Raw genomic sequence first — 21,792 nt, 5'->3', positions numbered from 1 at the left:
CGGGTGGCGACGCCTCCTTAAGTTCCCACACCTGGGGGCTGTGACGTCTTGGATTTTGATGGCGTCTTCTAGGGCCTACTAATTATATATAGCGGTACAGATTGACTACATTGCGTTCCAAAGGAACCAACTATTCAACATGGCAAATTTCGAGAACCTTTATACAGCCAACGCGGCCCAAATGCGAAAACATACTTCGGAATCCTTGGCGTCATGCTGACATACCGGCGCTGGTGTTTCAGCGCGAAATTCAAATACTGATACTTGGACCTTCATTTTCTCATCTAATAATCAAACTATTTTTGTGAAATGACTGCCTGCAGGGTTCTCAAACAATGCTTCATTAGTCTAAACTGATTTATTGTTTCGCTTTAGTGTCCCTTTAATGGCGACATGCTACCGGCGGCATGGTGCAAAACCACGCAAGCAACAATAAAGGGGTGCTGCAAAGAGAAACACTCTCCAATTTCGTGGTATTAAGTAGGTTATCAGAACAGCAAATGAAGGTCGCAGTACTCAATAAGTTTCATGTCGCAATACCAGCGCTCGCTTGACGTCACGGATTTCAAAGTACTTTTTCGTACTTGGGCCATTGTGGGCCTGTAGAAGCTCTTGAAATTTGCTAAGTGGCCTTCCACTCTTCTAGGATGGAATGTAGTGCAACTCTGCTGAAGAACAGTTATCTGGGCCTGAGCAGTTGCCCTCAAAATCTATGATGTCGCGGTGAGCTGGGGCGGGAAATCCAAGGTGGGGTCGCCACTTGTCTTTCGTTCTAGCATCTGTTCTGGCTTACGAAGTATGTTGTCACGGTAAGAGGGGCTCTTTTGTTAACTATATAAGCAATTTACTAGTGCAGCTGAAATTGGTTTTCTTTTATTTTTCCCATTAAGGATGAACCACTTCGCAGGTTTGATATTCTGCCCATTAAAATTTTGTTTTATGAACCATATCAGAGCGGTGCGAGTACGTAACATTCTTTATTCTGCCACTGATATGAACTCGCAGGAAAGGCATATAGGGCTAGACTATTTGCTTGTTCGCATTCAACTTTTTTACCATGAGTTTTACCAAAACACAAGTATCATTAAAGACATAGTTGACAAAGAGCATGAACCGAGGTCTAGTACTTGATCACCATACGTTTGATTGTAATGCCGAATGCGAAATCCAACTACCTCAAATTCTCTTCAGGAAAAAGAAGTAATACAGTGCAACTAATAAAGTTGCAAGCAAGCAACACGAATAAGTATGGCGGACATTGACCACCTTTTTGTCTACAAAGCACCATCATGCATCACCTCTCAACGCGTAGAACTACTGCGCCAATCATGACATCGGAAAGCTAGCATGGCCACCCAACTCATTGTAGCCTCTTGCAAACTTCACAGTTGACGTGTAAAAATGAGAATCAATTTGATTCTGTCATCTGTCACAGCACCAGTCTCGCTGGCTGCGATGCCCTGAACAAATGCGGCCAATGAATGCAATGGCGCCATGGTTTGTTTTGTATCACGTGGTAGCTTCCCAATTTTCACACTGCCGAAACTACATTGCGGTGCAGCAGTGGTGCTATTTAGGTGAAAAAGACCCTTTTGGAGCAGTATGGAGCAACAAATTCCAGTCGGCGCAGATTGGTGCAGTTGTCCCGGCATTCCCACCACCAAGATCTATAATTAAAAAAAAATCTGTAATTCGGCTCGTACAAGGTGTCTGTAAAAAAGTGACAGGCCTGCACAGCACATATAGTACAGTCAGAGCATAAGCTGGAGGAGCGTCTCCACAGGAGGCCGTCGTAAACTGATTGTACACGGTAACTGCAAGTGGCAAGTATATTGAAAGTCAAGTTTTTATTTGCATACACTTATCGAAACACACTCAGGTATGCTTTATGGCTGGAAAAGTAGGTCGAGAAGGACAAAGAGGATGGAAATAAGGGCACTTTGATGTTTGTAAATACAAGTCCAAACAAGAACCGGGGCGCAAAGAGCTACATTGTGTATTTGACACAAATTCCATGCTGAGGTCTTCTTGCACACTGTGTACCAACCCGGCATTGTGGGGATCCTTCGTGTTTACATTCAAATCACACGTAAAAATTTGGGGCATATTGCATTGAGGAATGAAGGTATGTGCCAAAAAGTTCTCAATCTTCCCATGTTGAGCACCTGGCGACACACCCACTGAGGTGACCACAATGCCCTTGGAGTTACGCACTATGCAAATGTCGGCAAAGTCTACGTCCGGTGCTCCTACGAGTTTGAATGGCAGGCACTCATTTTCTTGTTCATATACTGCCACTGCCGAGGCCCGGTGTGCAGTTCTCTTTGTTAACAAGACACACCTGTATTCGGCGATGTCACGTGACCGACCCCAGGTCTCGGAGAAACAAAATAGGGACACTCGCATTAAGATGTAGTCATGCATGACGTCAAGCCTGTGTGCAGCCAGAAAGACCAGAAAGAAACAACAAATTTTCTGAATTTTTTTTTCTGATTTACCTGCCCAGGGTGTAGTCCTGGATTTCAAAGTCAACCAGGTCATTCGTGATGAATATTCCAAAGAGGAGTGCACCTTTCACGTCCTTGCTGTCCAGTGAAATCTCATCCAACAGCTGCAGAATTGTGCTGGAAAGGAACACAATGGGGGAAAAAAAAATTCAGTTTGAGCTGTATCTCACGAGAACTGGACTATCAGGCTGTCTACTCCTCATGAGTTCAATAGTTTCTAAGTTTAGCTGTGAACACATGGCACTGTTAAATGGTAAATTTACTTGTAGAAGAGCCGCAGTTCTTTCTGGAAGCCGTCCCATATACACTAAGGATTTGTACAGAACATTTGACTTAATATTCAAGGTCAATCTATGGATTTCAAAGTCGCCCACAACCCTAGCTTTTAAGGAATTCAAGGATGTCATCTATTTTCAAGGAGCTTTAGGGGCCTTGAATCTTTCATCATCATCATCATCAGCCTGATTACGCCCACTGCAGGGCAAAGGCCTCTCCCATACTTCTCCAACTACCCCGGTCATGTACTAATCGTGGCCATGTTGACCCTCCAAACTTCCTAATCTCATCTGCCCACCTAACTTTCTGTCGCCCCCTGCTACGCTTCCCTTCCCTCGGAATCCAGTCCGTAACCCTTAATGACCATCGGTTATCTTCCCTCCTCATTACATGTCCTGCCCATGCCCATTTGAATCTGCCCATGCCCATTGAATCTTGAATCTTTATTTCCATATTAAAAGAGTTTTCAAGGATTTCAAGGAGGCATATGAACCCTGCATTCGCGCTGCCGTTACAATGAGCACCAACCAACTTGCCCAGTGTTACATCCTACTACAATTCTTTTTTGTAATATTGGCAGGATGCAGCTCTTACATGGGTCCGGCACCGTGAATTATGTGCAGAATAATGCAAACCTTAGCAAGAAATGCATTTATTCAAGATTCCCCCAGCACCCTTGATCAAGTTCTACTTAAATATTCATTGTTCTGGCTTTCAATGTGCCTCTCGTTGCCACCAGAGCTTACTACCTTCACAAGACAGCTTCACAAGTTCCCAGAGCATTCCTGGTGGATTGTACCTTGTCAGTAAGCACTTATAAACAAATTTCAAGAAGGTCAGGCCATAATAGCGCGGTTATGAGCACCGGCGCATGCAGTGCTGAACACGCCGAGAGCGATGCATCGGCGTGCGTGCTCGTCCCGTCTGAAATTTGCACGCAATGTGCCGCGTGGCTGACTGCGCTAAGTCCTTCCAGTTGTCATCAGATGGCGGCCACAAATTAAAAACGAAAGTGTAAATAGATATGAATATTCACCCTGAGATAGAAAGAGAAAGAAAAAAGGAAGAAAAGAAAAGAAGAAGAAGAAAAGGCACAGTTTTGCCAGAAAGGCTGAGTACTGATGGTAATAGTGAAGAGGACAACTACACGAAGTAAGGTTTGTAGTTTTGTTGGTGTCACGCGCACTCAGGCAAACATGAACAGATCTCACTTGATGATTACAAACTCGCTGTCACAATGCGAGTGAACGCTTTGCACCGTGTCTCGGAAACTTGAGATTAAGCGATCAGCAACACAAGACGCGCAGGAATACAACGCACATCGATGCACCAACTGTCTTGGCTCGGCCTCTGCACTTGCTGCAAAATACGGCGCATGGCCTGTACATGAGGAGGAGATGTGCGTGATAGGGGGAGAAGGCAGATAAACATGCATTCCTGCCCCCCTCGCTTCCCCCCCCCTACTCCCTAGCACATGTTTGATCACGTCACGGCGCGTTCACTCTCTTCTCATCGTCCTTGTGGAGAAGGAATCGTCAGGTCGTCAGCTCTCATGTTTCCCTGAGCGCTGCAAGCTGCCACATGTCCCGCAGCTGTCCACAAGCTGTTTACCAATGAGACAAATGGAGCAGTGGCATTTTTTTGCTGCTCAAACTTTTCATGTGGAAGGATAGTTGAAATAACTTTTGCCCCGGTTGACATTCTTATAGTTTTTTTTTGTTAGGTTTACTAGCCACACAGGCCCCAAGTACATGCTTGAAGTGGCCGAAAACTTCATTAAATTAAAACTGTACCACAAAATTACTTCGTCTGACGGAAAAAAAATATATACACGGGTTTTGATAGAACTAACATTGGGAAATGAAAATAGTTCGTTACATTGCAAATTTCGTTAAATCGAGGCTCGTTATAGCAAAGTCTGACTGTATACCGAATATGCAAAAATTCGAATGGTATATATTTGCTTCACAAATCAGATTATTCGAACATTTCCTCTTTGACTCGATTTGATGATATTCAAGTATGCATACCCCTGATGCATACCCCTCATGTTTACCAATAAATTAATAGCTAGGGCTGAGTGGACAGTGTCAACATCTGTGATGCCATGGTTATGTGGTGCTGTAACTTCCAAGGCAGGTAGCTTCGTCGCCCACCCATCTTATGTTTTCGAATAATTTCTACCTTGACAATCTTTCTCTCACAGTTTTGTTAGGTATCACGCAAGGTTAATTTACTAATACAGCTAAAACTATTTCTCTCTTTAGTGTCTGTTCAGTGCCTCTTCAACTGTGGGTGCGCAATTGCTTGCCCTGCATGGCTGCAATAAAGATGCTTCAAAATGTTGCTGCATTAAACAGGTTCCTTAGCCATCTACCGGCACGTGGGAGGGGTCAAGTACTAACTCTGCGGGAAAACGCAGGTGCTCCTTCCAGGTTCCGACCCACGCTTGCACCAGTTCCAGCTGAGTGCGGAGAATGTCCCGCCTCTGGTGTCCACAGTGAGTGACCAGGAATTCCAGCACCGACTGTGCTTGTTGGCCAACCCCCAGGCCTCCAAGGTCCTGGATCAGAAACATGTCACACTTTGAGCATTTAACACTATGTTCTCTACCTTCCGGCACATTCGCAGTAACGTGCCTTCTAGCCTGACTGGAAAATAACAGAGTTCCTCATGCGACACCTGATCGACTGCGAAACGATTGCATTATATTGTCTTATCATTCGATGATTATCCATCGGAATTCACAGGAACTCCCTTGCCTTTTACGGATGAACTACTAAGATGACCCCATGACCTACTGATGCTTCCTACCAACCCCCATTAGCGCCTTGATCCACTGACAATGCCTACCTACTCCCAACAGTCTTATGATCTACTTATTCCATACCTGCCAACCTGTAAATATAAAGAACTAGGCCATGACACTGGGATTGAAGTTTATACGGTACTTCCAAACTTTACTTACCTTGTAATAAAAAGCAGTAACGGCAAACGCCTTTTACTTGGGAAACTAATTGTTGAAAGTTACTACTTCTAAAAGTAATTAGGTTACATAGCAATATTGTGAATGTGTTTTCTTAATTCTTTTTTTTTTTTTTTTTGCTGTCTCCATTCTTCGTTGCTGGATTTAGAGAATCTTTAGCGTGCTGTCTACTGCTCTGGTAAAAAAGTATTGAAAAATAAATGGTAGAAACTTTGGCTCGGCTGTCAGTGCCATGCGCAATCATTCTCACCGGCCGAAAATAACAGGTGATAGCTACTGATGCAAAAATATACACATTTCGGGTGGCCAATGTGAAGGGTACGAGCATCATGCGAGTAAATACCGTAAATACAATACACACTTCAGGAACATCACCGTCATCACTGGACACGAAAAAGTAGGCAGCATGTGCAACGAGATTACAAAAGTCTCTCTATGTTGCAGCAAACGGCACAACTACTAACAGGTGAGACAAAGACAGGCAGGTGCACAAATTACATGCATGTCGAACTGCCTGGGGCCACATGGGACCTTAGACCTATGCCGCCACAATGTAATGATGATGTAGTTTCCTGTCAGCGAGGATTCCCCGGGCTATCAGGGACTTTAAATCAAAGAAGCCCACTGAAGTCACAATTGGGGTTATTACAGGGCCAACTGTGTGCATGCTGACCAGTATCCAGAGAGGGTGATTTTAGGACCGAAATAACAAAAGGCTTGGGCTCACAGAAATATGTGTAGTATGCCAGCTGGGACCTTCAGTCGGGATCAAACGAATCACAAGATTAACTTAACAGTGTAGAATTAATGGAAGTGCAATAAACTTTACGAGATGAAAAGAAAGAGAGAGAACCCGGCATACTTTGGCATCGAGATCTGCAGTCCAGGTCAGCGCAGTCACGACGAGGTCGATAACGAATGCGTCCAGCTCAGATCCAAGTTTCTGTTGTGCCATGACGTAAAGCATAACTGGCAAGAGATGGTGTGCGTACACTTTGAGAACCTGCAAATGGACAGAGAGGTACATCCTGTTAACCCTCTCGGTGCAGGAGGTTTTTTCTACAGAGCAACAAATTCAATTGCTGTCCATGCAACACATTTAGCAGGCTTTAAACTCTACTTAATGGCGACATGTTGCTGGACATTTTACTCACTTGTTAATATGAAGCCAGCAAGAAATTCAGGCTTGCGTTACTGAATTATTTTAATCGGGACAATTAGTGCTCCTCAGGCAACACGGCCTTTTCATCACTGTTACTGTTCCTTGAGGACCCCTCATAATCGATGTCAAACGCCTCTGATGCAGTTCTCATAAATATTATTGAATTTCTGTACCGTTCAAAAGACGTGCCGAGAGTTTTCGCCAATTTGACACATTGGAAAACGAAAGAAATGAGCAACACTGAAAGTTGATAAGCTTTGTTGCGCTGTCTGTTGTACAAAAAGAAAACCTAACATAAAATTTTAGCTTAATCAACTTCTGAATAGATAGTAGAACCAGTCTATGGATGTCTCACATTCACAAATTGTCTCAAGCATGGCCATGGGTGTGTATTGGCAGCCAGATGAGCCTCTTTAAGCGGTGCTGCAAAGCATGCATCGCTTGCTGGAACGAAACTTTACGAAAGTAGTTGCTGTATTGATTCAGAAAGCTATGAGCTGCACTTGCGTATAGCCTGGAGTAGCATGGGCATGAAGCCAGCTTACTGCCTAGATGCTCAAATGAAATGTAGGGGCAGACAGCTGACCAGCACGTATGCATACAGCAAGCGTCCAGGCACAAGGGCCGGCATGCACTTAGAAAGCGATGCGCTGCACACAGATCACAGGGGTGATTGGCATCACGTGGCAGCATGGTTCCATGTTTCAAAGAAGTGGGCCCTGGTTCTCACTCAGCAGTACCAACACACACGCATAGAATAAAGCTTGGCAAGTCCATACGTTGTCCGCTCTGGATCCCTACCAAAGTTTCGAAATGCCACTTGGTATCCCCTCTCCTCTGTCATACGGTTGTGCAAAGGAGGAGTTATTTTTATTGCTTTGGAAAAAAGAAAGAAACCTGTATGCATATTATAGGCAGCATTTAGTGTGGCATCGCATTTCTTTCTTTATCGGTGGCAGTGCGTGCAGACAGATGCAAATTTGTAGTTGCTCGTTGGTGCCTGTTACGATACGTTTCCTCCAGGTGCGTATTAATAGGGTTGCACTGAATGTCTCTACCACAGTGATTAGTGTACACACCAGTGTCAGTAGCTCACCAGTAATGCAACAGCATAACCACAGCTTGATGGGCAGAGTTCATCATTAGGCACCTCACTCATTCTTGGGCGTCTCTGTTGCATTACAACTATTGCAAGGACCTATATTGTGCACTGTTATCAGGCTTGCCCTGACCTATGCCTTTCTCAACCCTGCCTCCTGGACCGGACTGCCGGTAGTTTCTCACATTGGTATCCCGAACGAAGGCTGGTGACTGTCCTGTACAATGCCATTGCAATAATACAAAATGAGGCAATGAAAAGCCAACTCACCTCAGCGCAATTGACAATGACGCGGCACAGGAAACGGCGTGCGTTTGGCGTGGTGTGTGCCCCAGTGACTGCCCCCGTGATGGTGCCCAACCACTTAGGCACTGGACTGGCTTTGGCTTCCTGAAAGGCGAGATTAAAATTAATTTCAAATGAGTCCAATAGTAAACTTAAACTCTGAGGATCTGCTGTTCAACCTAATTGCATGTATCTAAAGATTAGTTGGCCAGGTATACGCTTAAAAGTGGATCTTGCAGAAACACTTAACGAAATTAGACTTTTGATCAGGTTGAACTTTCTGCATTCCTCCTTGAAACTAATACAGCCTCTCTGCTGAGAAGTCACTGGGAAAGGACAGTCAGTAGGCATCAGATAATTGAAACATGGGTCACAAGAAAAGTTTTATCTTTGAATTTCCCACGGTGACAAAGGAGTGAACTGCGCACAACTATCACAGATATGAGAAACCAACTAGGCAACTACTAACTAGGCATCTAGAGAACTCCTAGAGAAATAAATAGAAAACTAACTAAACAAAGCTAGTAAAAGAAAATGTCTAGACTGCTGTGGAGTGAATGCAACACTGTCTTGCATACTCAGGAAGAAGCGGCTCACCTCAACTGTCTTGCAGATGATTCCGATGCTGGCCATGTGCTCTATGACAGAGCAGACCGCCGCCATGCACTCGTGCTGGTTGAGTTCATCATCCTCAAGGTCAACGACTTTCAGTTTGCGGAACTTTCGAGTATCATCTTCGGGCTGGAACAATGCCAAGAAGAAATAACCATGTCAGTAAGAGCAAAACAAAAAGAAAATTGTTATGGGGTCTTCCATGATACACATCAACTCGGAAAGCAATGGAAGGATCTTGAAGAGTTATCAGTCTAAATGGTAACGAGTACGAGTTTGCGAGAGAAAACAAAGAGAGATTTACGGAGGAAACACACAGATCAGAAATTCATTGGCACTATACACTTACTGCTTTTTCAGCTCCGGAATCGGTGGACTTGCTTTGCTCGTCGACATCCCAGAATGCCTGCAACAAACAACTAGTATGTGTTTTGTATGCCTCTTCCTGGCCAGGTGTGTGCAACACCAAGAAGTGCTGTGCTCTGTGTAAACTCAATTATGACTGCGTTTTGTGGAATAACCATGCCTGGAAAAAGTTGCAGTCTCGCCCAAAACACAAAGCATTGATAGCAATAACAAAGTATTAGAGTGTTACGCAATGTAAGGCTTGTGGGTGGTATAAATTGCAGTAAACATTGGCAAACTAAACAAGCGGGGTGTCACCCACCCAAAGACACACATGAAAAGAGTTCAGTCGATGACTGTGAGCACTCGCCATCACGTTGCTGGCGCAATGAGCAACGCCCGCAGTAGGGAGTGTGCGTGCTTGTTCTAAAGTGAACATTCTGTGTTGCCACTCCCTTCATTATTGTTTCAGCTGTGCTGTGTCACCCAAAGCTTTGCAGCTCTTTGACTTTCAACACCGGGTGCACAGGAAGGCAGTGCACATGCTCAGGAAGCCTTCTCGGGTTAACCTTGCATACTCGACCTCTGCCCTGGCACGTGTAACAAATTACGGAACCTCCAAAAATGACACGCGGGCTGCATACATGCTCACGAGTGCAGGCTTGATCCCGTGACTGGGTGCACGAGAAGATTGTGCGCATCAAGCCGCTACCCTCTTTGGCCGGCCCTTGCACCAGCAGCAGAAGATCACATGACCTCCAACATGCAGTGCTTGGCTTCACACACACAACAGAGCACAGCAACCGCAAGATAGGCATGCGATTAGAACAGGCTTGGTGGCCTGGGGCATGCATTCGCCTCTCGTCTGGGGAAACACGGTGGTGGCAACAACAATGATGAAAATAGACCTTGAGTGTCTGCATAGTCAGTTACAGATGTATCTAACTCAAAGGAGATTGTGAAATAGTTCGATATATCGATAATCATAAATATACTAATATATGCCTATCTCAAGATTATCTGAGACATCTGCCAACTCGGGCAGTTTCCAGAGATCATGAAAAGCGGGAATTTACCGACTTGCTTTTCCAAAGCCATGTCAAATGCACAAACGTTTGCTTACTTTTTGCACGTGAATGCCGCAAGTCACTCACACTGCGGAATGGTATTTGATACCTACTTATCGCAATGCTAACACTAAAAGCCCGCATCACCTGGATGCGTGGGTGAGCACAGTCCACCTGGCGCTTGTCGAAGTGCTTGTTGAATGCTTTTATTTAAGATAAAGTCTAAATGGATACACCATGAAAGTAAACCAGCCACTATGAATATGCGACGTGTTGCCATCAGCAATCTTGTATTGCAAGTCGTGCATGAACCTGTGTGGCCGCAGGTCCGTTTGATACAAAAAATACGCCGTTTAAACGGTCGATCATCATATGTGGGCAACAAGCCAGGCAGACTGGTATGTCAAGTTTCAGAACCGGCTTACTTTTGGAACCAGTCACCCTAACTTATAGACCACCCTAAAATGTTTGCGTCTCTTGCGTGCTGCTCAGAGCTCCGAAGCTTCATGTTCCCTTTGTTCTCAGCCCTTTCCGTCCGGTTGCAGCGTCCGTTTATTGCCAACAGTACACAGGATGTTAATTTCAAAAGTGGCCTTCAGCTTGCAAAACATTTTAATCCATCCCCACTCACGTGTAACCATGTGAGTAAGAATGAAATGTGTGCAGTATGGACCCGCGAATCACACAGTGACGAATCTTTGTGTGCTGATGCCGTAATAGTCTTTCCGTAACGTTAGGATGTGGCTTGCCCTGGCTGTTACATTCAAACCGTAATGTAAATATCTGTTGAAGTGGGGGTTGGAGTCGGATCCATGTCAGCCGCTCGTGGAACCCTAAAATGCCATTCGTTGAAAGTCTTCGTCTACAAGAAGACAAACCTGACGGCACAGATATCTCCATTTCGGCATCCCATGCCTGGTCCCACTCAGTGAAAAGATCTGCGCGCCACTTGTGCTTTCTTGTGGAATGCGCTTCGAACCAGGAGGCCTTTCGCATAATTAAAGCAAAGTAATAATCAGTTCTTCCTGACAGTGAAGGGCCGCAGTTAACTTGGACGGGCCACAGTTCTGAATGCGTAGTGACCAAAACTAAGAGCACCCTGGTCATTTTTTCTCCATGGCATGCCCTGCCTTCAAATTCAATCTTCAGTTTAACAGCAAGAGCCAAAACGTTGCCATTTCAAATTTATCGGCATTAAATATTTGCGAAGAAGCGACAGTCATCGCAAATTGGTAGTGCAATGCACGCAAAATGCCGAGGCTGTGGGTTCAGCTCCCATCAGTGACAAATTATCTTTTCATCCATTTTCACTTCTCTTTTCTTCATTATTTTCTACATCCCAACTTAAACCACAGGTAACTTCCCCAATGCTTTCCTTGGCTTCATTGACTGTCGGCGTTATGTGGTGATGATTAACAAAATCAAGCCCCTCAGTTCCCCTTCTTCTTCTTCGTTCATTCATTGTGAGGGTCTCGAATCCGGCAGCCTTAATGTCATTAGGTAGAATGCGAGGGTTTATTAGCCAAATGCCTGCTCTCCTAAGAGCACATCTTGCATGATGCCATCGAGCAAAAAAGGATGTTCGACATCCACCCACCTTGGCTCTGAGTGGCGCTGGCTAACACTCCTAGGCTAGATCCTGTAAACATAATTACCCAAGTTATTGAACGAATTGATAGCCGTCACCGTAGCACAATTGGTAGTCATTGTCTGTTGGCTTTATGTGGTCATGCATGCAGTGTCACATATCAGCTACAGAGTGTCAAGACAGAACAATTATGTCATTGGGACAGACTACGGTCGGTTGAGCGTGAAAATCAGAGTTTTGCACTATCCAATGCACTAAGTGCTTTTCTTATTTACACAGTGATGCATCAGTTCTTATCGCAAGGCTATGCCAGCATTTCTTACCTGTTACTTGAATCAGTTGTGAGAGGTCTCAACCAAAGGACGGTGCCTAGCTTTCACACATCAGCGTCTAGCACAGAACTTTTAGAGCGCAGAAATCCTTGACCAAAGCGGTATGTAGCTTTCACATCAGCTCACACAATAGAAATTCTGTACCATACAATTTTCAATCTGAGACATAACAGGCTGTAAAGATACAATCAAAAATGTTTATTACAAAACAAGGGTATGTCATAGGTCGCACGCAAACTCAATCGAGTGATGGGCACTTTGGAATAACTTTCCCGGTGATACCTTGTCCACAACTGATCTTGTTACATTTAGTAAAATGTTAGCTCTCCTTATTTTATCTTAGTCATTGCATCCTGTACTTATGTTTCTTTGTTTGTATAGAAAGAAGAAAGAAAAACAATACGACAAGAAAAAAGTTAATATTACAGATGTTCACTGAATCTGGTCGATTGCAAAACCCCTCAGAATGCTTTTGCAGCCTTGTGATACTCATTTGGAGCTTCATAGAGTAATGTGAATAATGTTAGGTGCCTTGATGCACTTCCTCCTGCGGAAGCTCTTCGGGTGCTTGCAGCAAAGCTTTGCGCAATCCCAAGACTGACTGATTGATTGATTCATGGAGGGGTCTACGTCGCAAAGCAATCCTAAGACTGACTCACCAGTCCACCTGCCGAGAGGCTATACTGGCTTGCTTCTCTGGCGAGGCTGCTTCCTTGAAGGGACGACGAAAGACTGCGCTTCCCAGAGGAACGACGTATGCTGCCATCCTCCTGCGCCTCTTCCGTCACACCTACAACTTGACGGTTTCTTTGGAATGGAGCCTGTAGTTATGCAATGTCAGAGCGTGTCATGGTCAGGCTAGAATAGCAGCTTGGGCTTGTTGGTTTTCCATCCTGCTGTTAACAGCGCAAAATGTAGACTAGAGAAGAGACAAGAAGACACCACAAGCGCTGACTTTCAACAACCGTCTACATTTTGCGCTGTTAACTCGTTTCAACTCGTCTACATTTTGCGCTATTAACAGCAGGATGGTCAGGCTGTGCTTTGGGCGACTTAGTGCTTAGAAATGCAACACTAAAACTAGATTCTCACCACCAAAAGTCTTAACAAATACCCCTTAAAAAACTAATACACTCTTAAAGAAAAGCGGTACTCATTTCACAGACTGCTATTGTCGGTCATTAGCCTTCTAGTAAGAATGTGCTGCATGTGCTATACTGCCTCTAAAATGGTCCGGCTTCTCAAATGACGGTTCCGTGTGTTTAACAGGTGCTTGCCATGCTGACGGCGATTATGAGTGCAGATTCCCAGCACAACTTTTGCTGCTCGTTTTGTCATGTGGAAACCAATCATTGCTGCTCATCTGCTAACTCCTGGTGTTTGCGCACTTCTACGTTCCCTTGTCACTCCACTGACTCACTGCACTTCTCCTCAGCTGGCATGCGTACTGCCGTGTGAAGACTATGCCACTTTCGAGGTACAGAGCCTGCGAAAAGCTAAATTCTGAGGTTTTCATGTGCCAGAACCACGATCTCATTATGAGGCATGCTGTAGTGGGTGGACTCTGAGTCATTTTTGACCACAAGGGGTTCATTGATGGGCAGCTAAATCTAATTGCATGAGTGTTCTTGTGTTTTGATCCCATCAAAACGAGGCCGCTGCGGCGGAAATCCAACTCGTAGCCCTGAGCACAGCAGTGCAGTGCCTAAGCCACTGTGCTACTGTGGCGGGTTGACCAGTTCCATGATGTCCTTCCGGTGATTGGCAATTAGGTGAGGAAACTTCCCAGCGGCCACGAGAGCCAGCTACACTGATGAGGCAAATGATTATGTCCTGAATACTTTGGTGTGCACTTGTCAACGACATGAAGGCACTGAACAATTTTTAAACAAGCTAGGTGCAGTGCCAGCTTTTGGTGGTAGGGCAGATTTGCATGGAGCCAGAAGGCAACGATTACTCAATAGGTTAAAGGGACACTAGAGGCAAATACTAAATCGATGTGGACTGTTTAAATATCATTACAGAAACCTCACAATGCCTGTTTTGTGCCAAGAAAAGATTTAGTCTCAGAGAAAATTGCATCTGAAGGGCCCAAATACCTTTATCGCAATTCAAATCTCCCGCCACCTAACTGTGGAACGGTGACTTTGCATACGCCATCACAGCCCTTTGCTGCTGCTGTTGAGTAAAATGGTGCCCGACAGATGGTCGTATGTTTTTTTTTTTTTTTTTTATGAAACGCAAGCACGTGGCCATGGAGAATCTGAGCCAAGGCAGAGCGGTGGATTCGCCCCTGCAGCTGCTTTTGGTCAAGTGGGGTGGGCTGTTCGAGCGTCCCGCGACATCATATGGAAGTGGAATTCTCTGCTATTTGCAGCTTGTGTGAGTTTTGCAAGCTAGCAAAACGAGTGCAGTACTACGTGATAATGAAACTACTGAAACGCGAAAGCGCAGACGGCGCAGAGTCGAGCCAAAACGAGACCTTTCGCCTGCCCACATCATTGTCAAGGTAATGTCAATGAGTTCTTTTTTATAAAAATGAGATAGAACTGGATAAGTAACATTTTCTTTCGTTTTATAATGCAATACAATTATGTTTTTATAATGAGTGGTAGAGTACTAGTGACAGAATTTAAATGAGTGACTTCATCATCAGGCAAGTACTTGAATGCCCCGGGGAAATCTCTAACCGTTTATTGCATTTACCCCAATTTCTCTAATACTCAGTCTCTGTTGGCGATAATATTGATGCCTTACAAATTGTCAAGCTCTAATCTATCACTTTAGCTTCGCTTAATATTTGCCTTTAGGGTCTCTTTAAGCAAGAATGCATGAAACAGTACTCTTTTTTTTTTTTTGTCATGTAAACCCAACAAATGTCTCCTTTTATATCTCTGTTTTGGTTTTAATGCTGTTTGCTTTAGCTGAGCTGGGGTCCTTTGAATGTGCCAGGAAAAGCAGGCTGAGTTCTGTGGATTACTTTTGACAAACTTCCGAGACAAGCAATCTCTGGATTCATATTAAAAGGAGTCTACTGTCCGTTGCACTCTTGTGCATCACTTACCTCCAGTTCCAGTGGGAATGCGTATCTCTTCTGCTCATCGGTGATATTGTTCCACACGAATTCACCCTGAAAGCACAGTAACAATTACGAGAATGTAGAATTACAGGATTAGTTTTCATACAGCAAAGTGAACAGTACTAAGTCAAATGCCCAAGGCCAATTCGTATTTTGAGGCGGACTCAAGTGCTGCACTACCTCTTGTGAGAGCAGAGCATGACTATATTTAGCGTCAATGACTTGCCAAAAGTGGCAAACAGCAGTTGCTGAGCCTCAAATGGGCAATACTGCCATTAGTATGTGGTGGATGCACGTAAATAAAGTATACAGTCGGTCACAAATGCTTACGGGAAACAGGATTTGCCAAAAAAGGCCGTATTGCGTGTGTTCTTGGCATATAGAGTCGAATCCCTTAATAGAATATTGTATGCACATATCTATCATGCAAATTTTTTATAACAAAGCTGGTTCGAAAATTGCCTGTGCGTTACAATCTAATACAAAACCAAAACCGCCTTCCCAGTGTTTTCAACAGCCTACTGTTAAGAGTCATCAAATGTAGCGTCACTGCCATCACAAAACAAGGACAGAGTATGTTTTTGTCAACTTTGCTGAGTTAATTTTGCACTTGACTGTGATCTAAAGCTTTATTCTCAGTCAATCACATCTAAATATTCAGTAGACTTACGCTAATTAGATTTTACGGTTAATTTGATCTCGACCAAAGATACTGGTCGGCATCCATACATTTCCATGGGCCCAAACTTTCATTATTTTGATCTCGAAATTTGCGTTCGCTGGATAATTCAAACTTGACTAGCCAGCTTTTCTGCAATGAAGCTGTGTTATGTAGTAAAACATATGTAGTTTATTGCGTTGAAGCATACCAAGAATGCAAAGGGGCCCAAGTCATGGAACATAATATCGATTTCTTAATTATACAGGGGCACACACACCATCTCCAGTCACACTGCGTGCATCTAGACGCCTAATAAGCATACTGCCTGCCATTCAGAGCTGTTTCTGACATTGCTGTGGCAATTTGAGCCCTAGTTTCGCTTGGCATGCATGTCTTGTATATGAGATCGTTAACAGAGCCTAGTATGCATTCCTCAATTACACGTACATGTGCCGTGCACTCAGAAGCATCGAAAAACCATCAAAAAACCATCTGCATTTTGGGAAAGCTAGCAAAAAGACGGGCGGTAGGTTGAAATAAACCAAAAGTCGAGGGGACGTTTGATGCCAAAAGAAGAGAGGGGGGTGGGGGGGTCCAGCTAAAACTTTGAAGGCCTGCCAGTAAATTTATAAGCCATGCCAGAGCTCGCATTGTGACCGGAGATGGCACATGTGCGTGTGTAAATTAAGGAACACATACTATGTCCCGAAACAGTGGCACTTTTCCCTGCTTGGTATGCTCTATTGCTTAACATAATTGCATTGCAGTGACGCTAACATTAAAGGTAAACCAGGGTGTCTACCAAGTTGACATTTCCAAATTCCGCGAATTTTCCAGGTTTTCCCCCTGAGTTCCTTTGCAAAATTCCCCGAGCGACACAGAACTTTGTTTTATGTCAAGACAGGCTCACACCATGTCGCCCGATGCTGTCACTCTCTAGTAAGCATGTCAAAAAATAAAAACAAGCATTTAATTCAGTTTGAATAATAAGGATTAGTGTTTACATTATTTAAAAAGAGAACAGAAGGGAGGGGTTAGTAAAACGTACAGCGAATAAGATATATTTGAAGAAAATGGTAAAGCCCATTGCAAATTGAGTAGAACATATTCAAACACAATTAAAAAGAGATGCATACAGATGCAAATATCTTCGAATATCTATGTCTATCAACTGATAGCAAGCTCTCTGGTATGAGACCCAAACTTTGTCCCAAGTCTCTCAGCAGCTGAGAGTCAACCTCAACTGTCCTGACGTACTTTCAGCCCATTCACAATGCCTCAGTGTTGCATTTAATTGCTTTAAAGGGTTTAATTTGGTTTGGATGAGGGCCACCTGCATCTCGGCATCAGCCAACACCTTGTTTTTTGAGCTCAAGCTCCTCCAAAGAAGTGGCAACACACTTCCTTTCTTGTTCATTCCTCAATTCGGGCTCTTTTCGCCACACATACACCCCACGGACCATTTGAAGCATCCTCTTGGTCAGTTGTACAATCAACGTCTGAGAATTCGGACTCTCTAGGGGCAGCAAAAACATCAGAAAGAAATGAATGCATGTTTTTTACTGCTCTCAAGGGCTCAAACTGCCACAGGCACATCCGAAAAAGCTCTGAAGGCCTGTTAGTACACTTATTAGGCATATCGGCGCTCGAACTGTGACCGGAGACACCGGGCGCAGGCGTATATAATTAAGGAATACACACTGTGTCCCGCGACAATTGCTCCTTCCCACGCTTGTTAAGCTTCACCGCAATACTTTGCGCATGCTTCACCGTTGAACATTGCTGTGTTGAGGCGAAGCCGACTTTCAAAAATTGGAATTATGTTTTTTGAGCTTTGAAGGCAATCGCAAGGATTACAATTGCAGTGGTGCTGTTGCAGACAGCGGCAAATTCTTTCAACGAAAAATACGGAACCGAATGGCAAGAAGCTTAATAGCGAGCGTCGAAGCAGCTAGACCTAGTGTTGCCGCAGTGGTGGCTACGGCTGCTAGCGGATCTGCATGCGAGAGCGCCGGTTCGAGGCGGCGAGGTAATCAAAATGGTGGCGGTTGTGGCTTTTATAATGCCGTTTCGGACCTGCGGTCACGGCAAAAAAAGTAAGAAAAATCAGACGGCAAAGGGTTCTTGCGTCCGAAATTTCAGACGTGTTTATATATTGACTCTATGGGGTACGTGGTGGTGCTGCAAAGCCACCCGAACTATTGGGAATGTCCCAAAAATTGGGCATCCGGAAAATCGGTCATTGACTTTACACTGGCAACTCTCCTCCAGCCGACGACACAGCCCCAAAAATGTTTCGTTAAAATTCCTCTCTGTTACTCGAGCCAGCATAAGTGAGACTTTCATTCCCTTACAATAAAATTACACCTAATTTTACCTGACAGAAGCACACATTCCCCGAGTTTTCCCTGAGTATTTACGGACTATTAAAACCTCTGAGAATTCCTGGTTTTCCCAGTTGGTAGACACCCTGCAAACACTGCCAAGTGAAACAGCGCGTCTTGGGATTTTTTTATGCCTTTTGTTTAATTCTACCTGCTAGATAATTCGACCAGTTTTGTTGGACCCGTAAGGATCGGATTAATGGAAGTTGACTATACCATCACATTTGCGAGATTTCGCGCTACTCGGCACCAAATGCATTGGCTTAGGTGCCCACCTTCGTATTGTCTCTGCCGCCGTGCCAAGCTTGCTATCTGCACATAGTGCCAGGAACAATCTAGGCTGCATGCTTTGACAAGTCGCTCTAGCATTTAGCATAGTCATAGTCAAGTTTTAGTCATAGTTATAGTTTTAGGCATAGTCATAGCATAGTCAAGTTTTAGCATAGTCATGTAAAATCTCATGAAAGTGATAGCAGTATGTCTGAAAGTGATGGCTGAAGAATACCGCCCCTGTGTGCTTGGTATCTGTGGCCAACGAATAGCAAATGGCGACGACAATGCACTGCCTTCATTATGAAAGCTTTTTAAAAAAAAATACCTTCTGTGAAGATAAATATTGCACGTCTTGCTTTTCTGAGTGTGAACATAGGGCATGCTATATTTTTCTCTTATAAATTGGGCACATCTTACATTCGGATGCACTTTTATTTCCCTATATTAAACACATGAAAATTGGGTGCATGTTAGATTCGGGGCCATGTTAGAACCATGCAAATTAGGTTTAGACTGGGGAGACAGACTGTCCTCGTCTCTCACGCCTGTCCCTAGTCTGTTTCACTTGTCCGTGTAACTTTGACACTTATTATTTTACGTAGTCGAATACCATTAAATTAACCTTTGCTGGATCTCTAGTTTTGGCCGAATTATCCAAAAGGTCAAAGGAACAAATTGTGGCAAAACAAATATAGTATTCAAATCTTCTTTATACCTTGAAGCGGTCTGCTGATGCAGACAGACTACTTCAATACAGATTACAATATCTGTATATGTCGTTGCCAATCAGTGACCCACAGATCTCAATGCTATAGCTGGCACTGACAAAATCCTCCAAAGAAACATCGCCCAGGGCAGAGTGCGAGTCGTGATCCCTGCTGAACAGGTTGCTGCCATCCCTGTTGTTGCTGGATGGATGGATGGATGTTATGAGCGTCCCCTTTGGAACGGGGCGGTGGGTTGCGCCACCAAGCTCTTGCTATTATACTGCCTAATGTCCTACCTAGGTTAAGCAATGAAAAAAAAAAAAATAACACTATGAACTACCACGCCCAAATTTTCTGATCCCCTATTGCGAACTGTGCTTTTGTACGTCTCTGTCTTTTGTCGTTTCCCTACTTTTCTTCCACCAATCCTCCAATCGCCTCTTACTAATGCCTACTGCGGACAAGTTTGCTTTACCACTCCTCCCGCTGAACCCAAGGGCTTCAAGGAGGCAGTGGTGCCTAAATGGACTGCTGGGTAGACGTCTTCACATTCTAATAAAACATGCTCCGTTGTTTCCCTAGCTTTACCGCAGCAAGCACATGCTTCTTCTTCCTTCTTATATCTCGCTTTATAGGTGCGTGTTCTAAGGCATCCCGATCTCGCTTCGAAAAGTAATGAGCTTCCCTTTGAGTTGCCTAGAGAAGCAGTAGCGCCCTCTGCTGAATTTTTTTGTTTGTTTTCAAGCTTTTAGTAAGTGCTGCATGTGTGAGAAGGCAACAGTGGAAGCCGAATTAATCTAAGCAGCACGCTTTTGTGTTCAAACTAAACGACTTTTCCTTCCATAGCAATGTATGGCTTCTTGCCAGGACTTTCCGGTGTGTTCGAATTAAGCTAAAGGTTTAACTAAGTTAGGTCTAATTAGCACAATGCAACGGTAGTGAATTCAAAGTTAGAATCTCTATTATTTCTTGCAACCTACACACTGATTTATTCATATAAGAAGCCTCATGCCTCAACAAACCAGAAATTCACATTAGTTGTGGAAACCGCGTTCCATAAACTTTTGTGGTCAAATGCACATATTTGCAGGAGTGTAAATGTAACTGACAAATAAAGGGATAAAGTTAAGAGTTAAAAATAAAAACGAAGAAAGAACACGACAAAAAAAGTTCAAGTAGTCTTGTAAGCAAGGCAGTGCGCATATATCAACATTGCAGAAGTCTGAAAGTTACACAATAAGGTGAGTCAATTTTGTGAAAATCTGCAAGGTGGAGAAAGTTGGCAAAGATTTGCCGTCCATCTGAACATTGCCACGAAGGTGCAAAGTATAAACCCTTATGGGTTCCTCAAACAGAAGGCTTCACAAGTTGCAAGTTGACCCACTCACCTTTTCGGGCTTTTCTTGGAAGAGAAAGACGTCGTAAAACTGTGCTTCGACCTGCGTGCACGAGACCACACTAGCGATCACGTTGTAAGCTGCGCACCGCAGGTGGCGCCACAGGCCCGCATCCGCTTCGCTGCTGCCGAGCTCGCCCCTTTCCTTTTTGAGCACGTTCGTGTGCCTGGAATAATGAGGAGGCATGCATGAAAGTATAGTGAGACCTCAATAAAATGAACACAGATACAAGAAATGAATGATGGAACACAACAACGTAAATTTAAAATCTGGCTGGACGTGCTTTTCATGTGGGATTTCTACAGCTGTAGCAAGACATAAAATGCAAGCTTCAACGCATTATTGGTTACAGCTTAGTGAGCATTTGTCAACATGTACCTCATGATATAGGCTCTGGTAGCAAAATATTGAAACCTCAGCAAGAGCAACTTGCTACACGTTTTCCACACATTACAAGCACACAAATGAGTGCTTTGGCCTGCGGCTTGGATTGGCTGGACTGCAGGCTGCCAGTCAGCCTGTTGATTCATGACTTACAGTGCGAAAGTAGTACCGTATTTACTCGCATATGATCGCACTTTCTTGTAAAAAAAAATTGACGCAAATTCAGGGGTGCGATCATTACGCGGGTTAAATTTCCCGCGAAAAGAAAACTTTTTTTTTTCATCCCGCATTTCCTGCGGGATGACAACAGGTCAACAAATAGGCTGCCGCCGCTGTAACAGTGCGGGACACCAAACCAAAATGGCGGCCAGCGGAGCAAGTCGAACGCGTCAAACGAGTTTTTTTTTTTCTTTTCGTGAGTACATTATGCGCACTGAAACAGTTTCTTCAATGTCAGTAATGAATAATACTGTTACTATTGCCAAGTTTGTAGCAATAACGTAACTTTGAGGGGACAGAAACAGATATGAGCGCTCTTAGCTGCCAGTGACAGAAACCCATGGCAGGTACGCTGCGGAAACTGCGGCATTTGTCCTCACTACTATCTTAATACGGCATGCTTCCGCTATGTGTGGGCGAATATCTTTG

At 44.1% G+C, this 21,792-nt stretch overlaps 1 protein-coding gene across 1 annotated transcript in view; it reads right to left on the bottom strand.

The window, feature by feature from the left end:
• Positions 1 to 21,792, bottom strand: part of LOC126529470 (DNA-dependent protein kinase catalytic subunit-like) — a 181,166-nt gene that overhangs the window by 78,685 nt on the left and 80,689 nt on the right. The window contains exons 46-54 of the mRNA XM_072284110.1: positions 20,752 to 20,926; positions 15,324 to 15,389; positions 12,919 to 13,080; positions 9,277 to 9,333; positions 8,913 to 9,056; positions 8,301 to 8,420; positions 6,632 to 6,772; positions 5,189 to 5,346; positions 2,499 to 2,624 (exon numbers count right to left, since the gene is read on the bottom strand). Of these exons, the coding sequence (XP_072140211.1) occupies positions 2,499 to 2,624; positions 5,189 to 5,346; positions 6,632 to 6,772; positions 8,301 to 8,420; positions 8,913 to 9,056; positions 9,277 to 9,333; positions 12,919 to 13,080; positions 15,324 to 15,389; positions 20,752 to 20,926 (1,149 nt within the window). The remainder of the gene's footprint in view (positions 1 to 2,498; positions 2,625 to 5,188; positions 5,347 to 6,631; positions 6,773 to 8,300; positions 8,421 to 8,912; positions 9,057 to 9,276; positions 9,334 to 12,918; positions 13,081 to 15,323; positions 15,390 to 20,751; positions 20,927 to 21,792) is intronic.

This window comes from Dermacentor andersoni, chromosome 8 (genome assembly GCF_023375885.2).
Source record: "Dermacentor andersoni chromosome 8, qqDerAnde1_hic_scaffold, whole genome shotgun sequence".
Lineage (NCBI taxonomy): Eukaryota > Metazoa > Arthropoda > Arachnida > Ixodida > Ixodidae > Dermacentor > Dermacentor andersoni.
The sequence above is the reverse complement of the archived record's forward strand: the minus strand, read 5'-3'. Positions and strand labels throughout refer to the sequence as shown.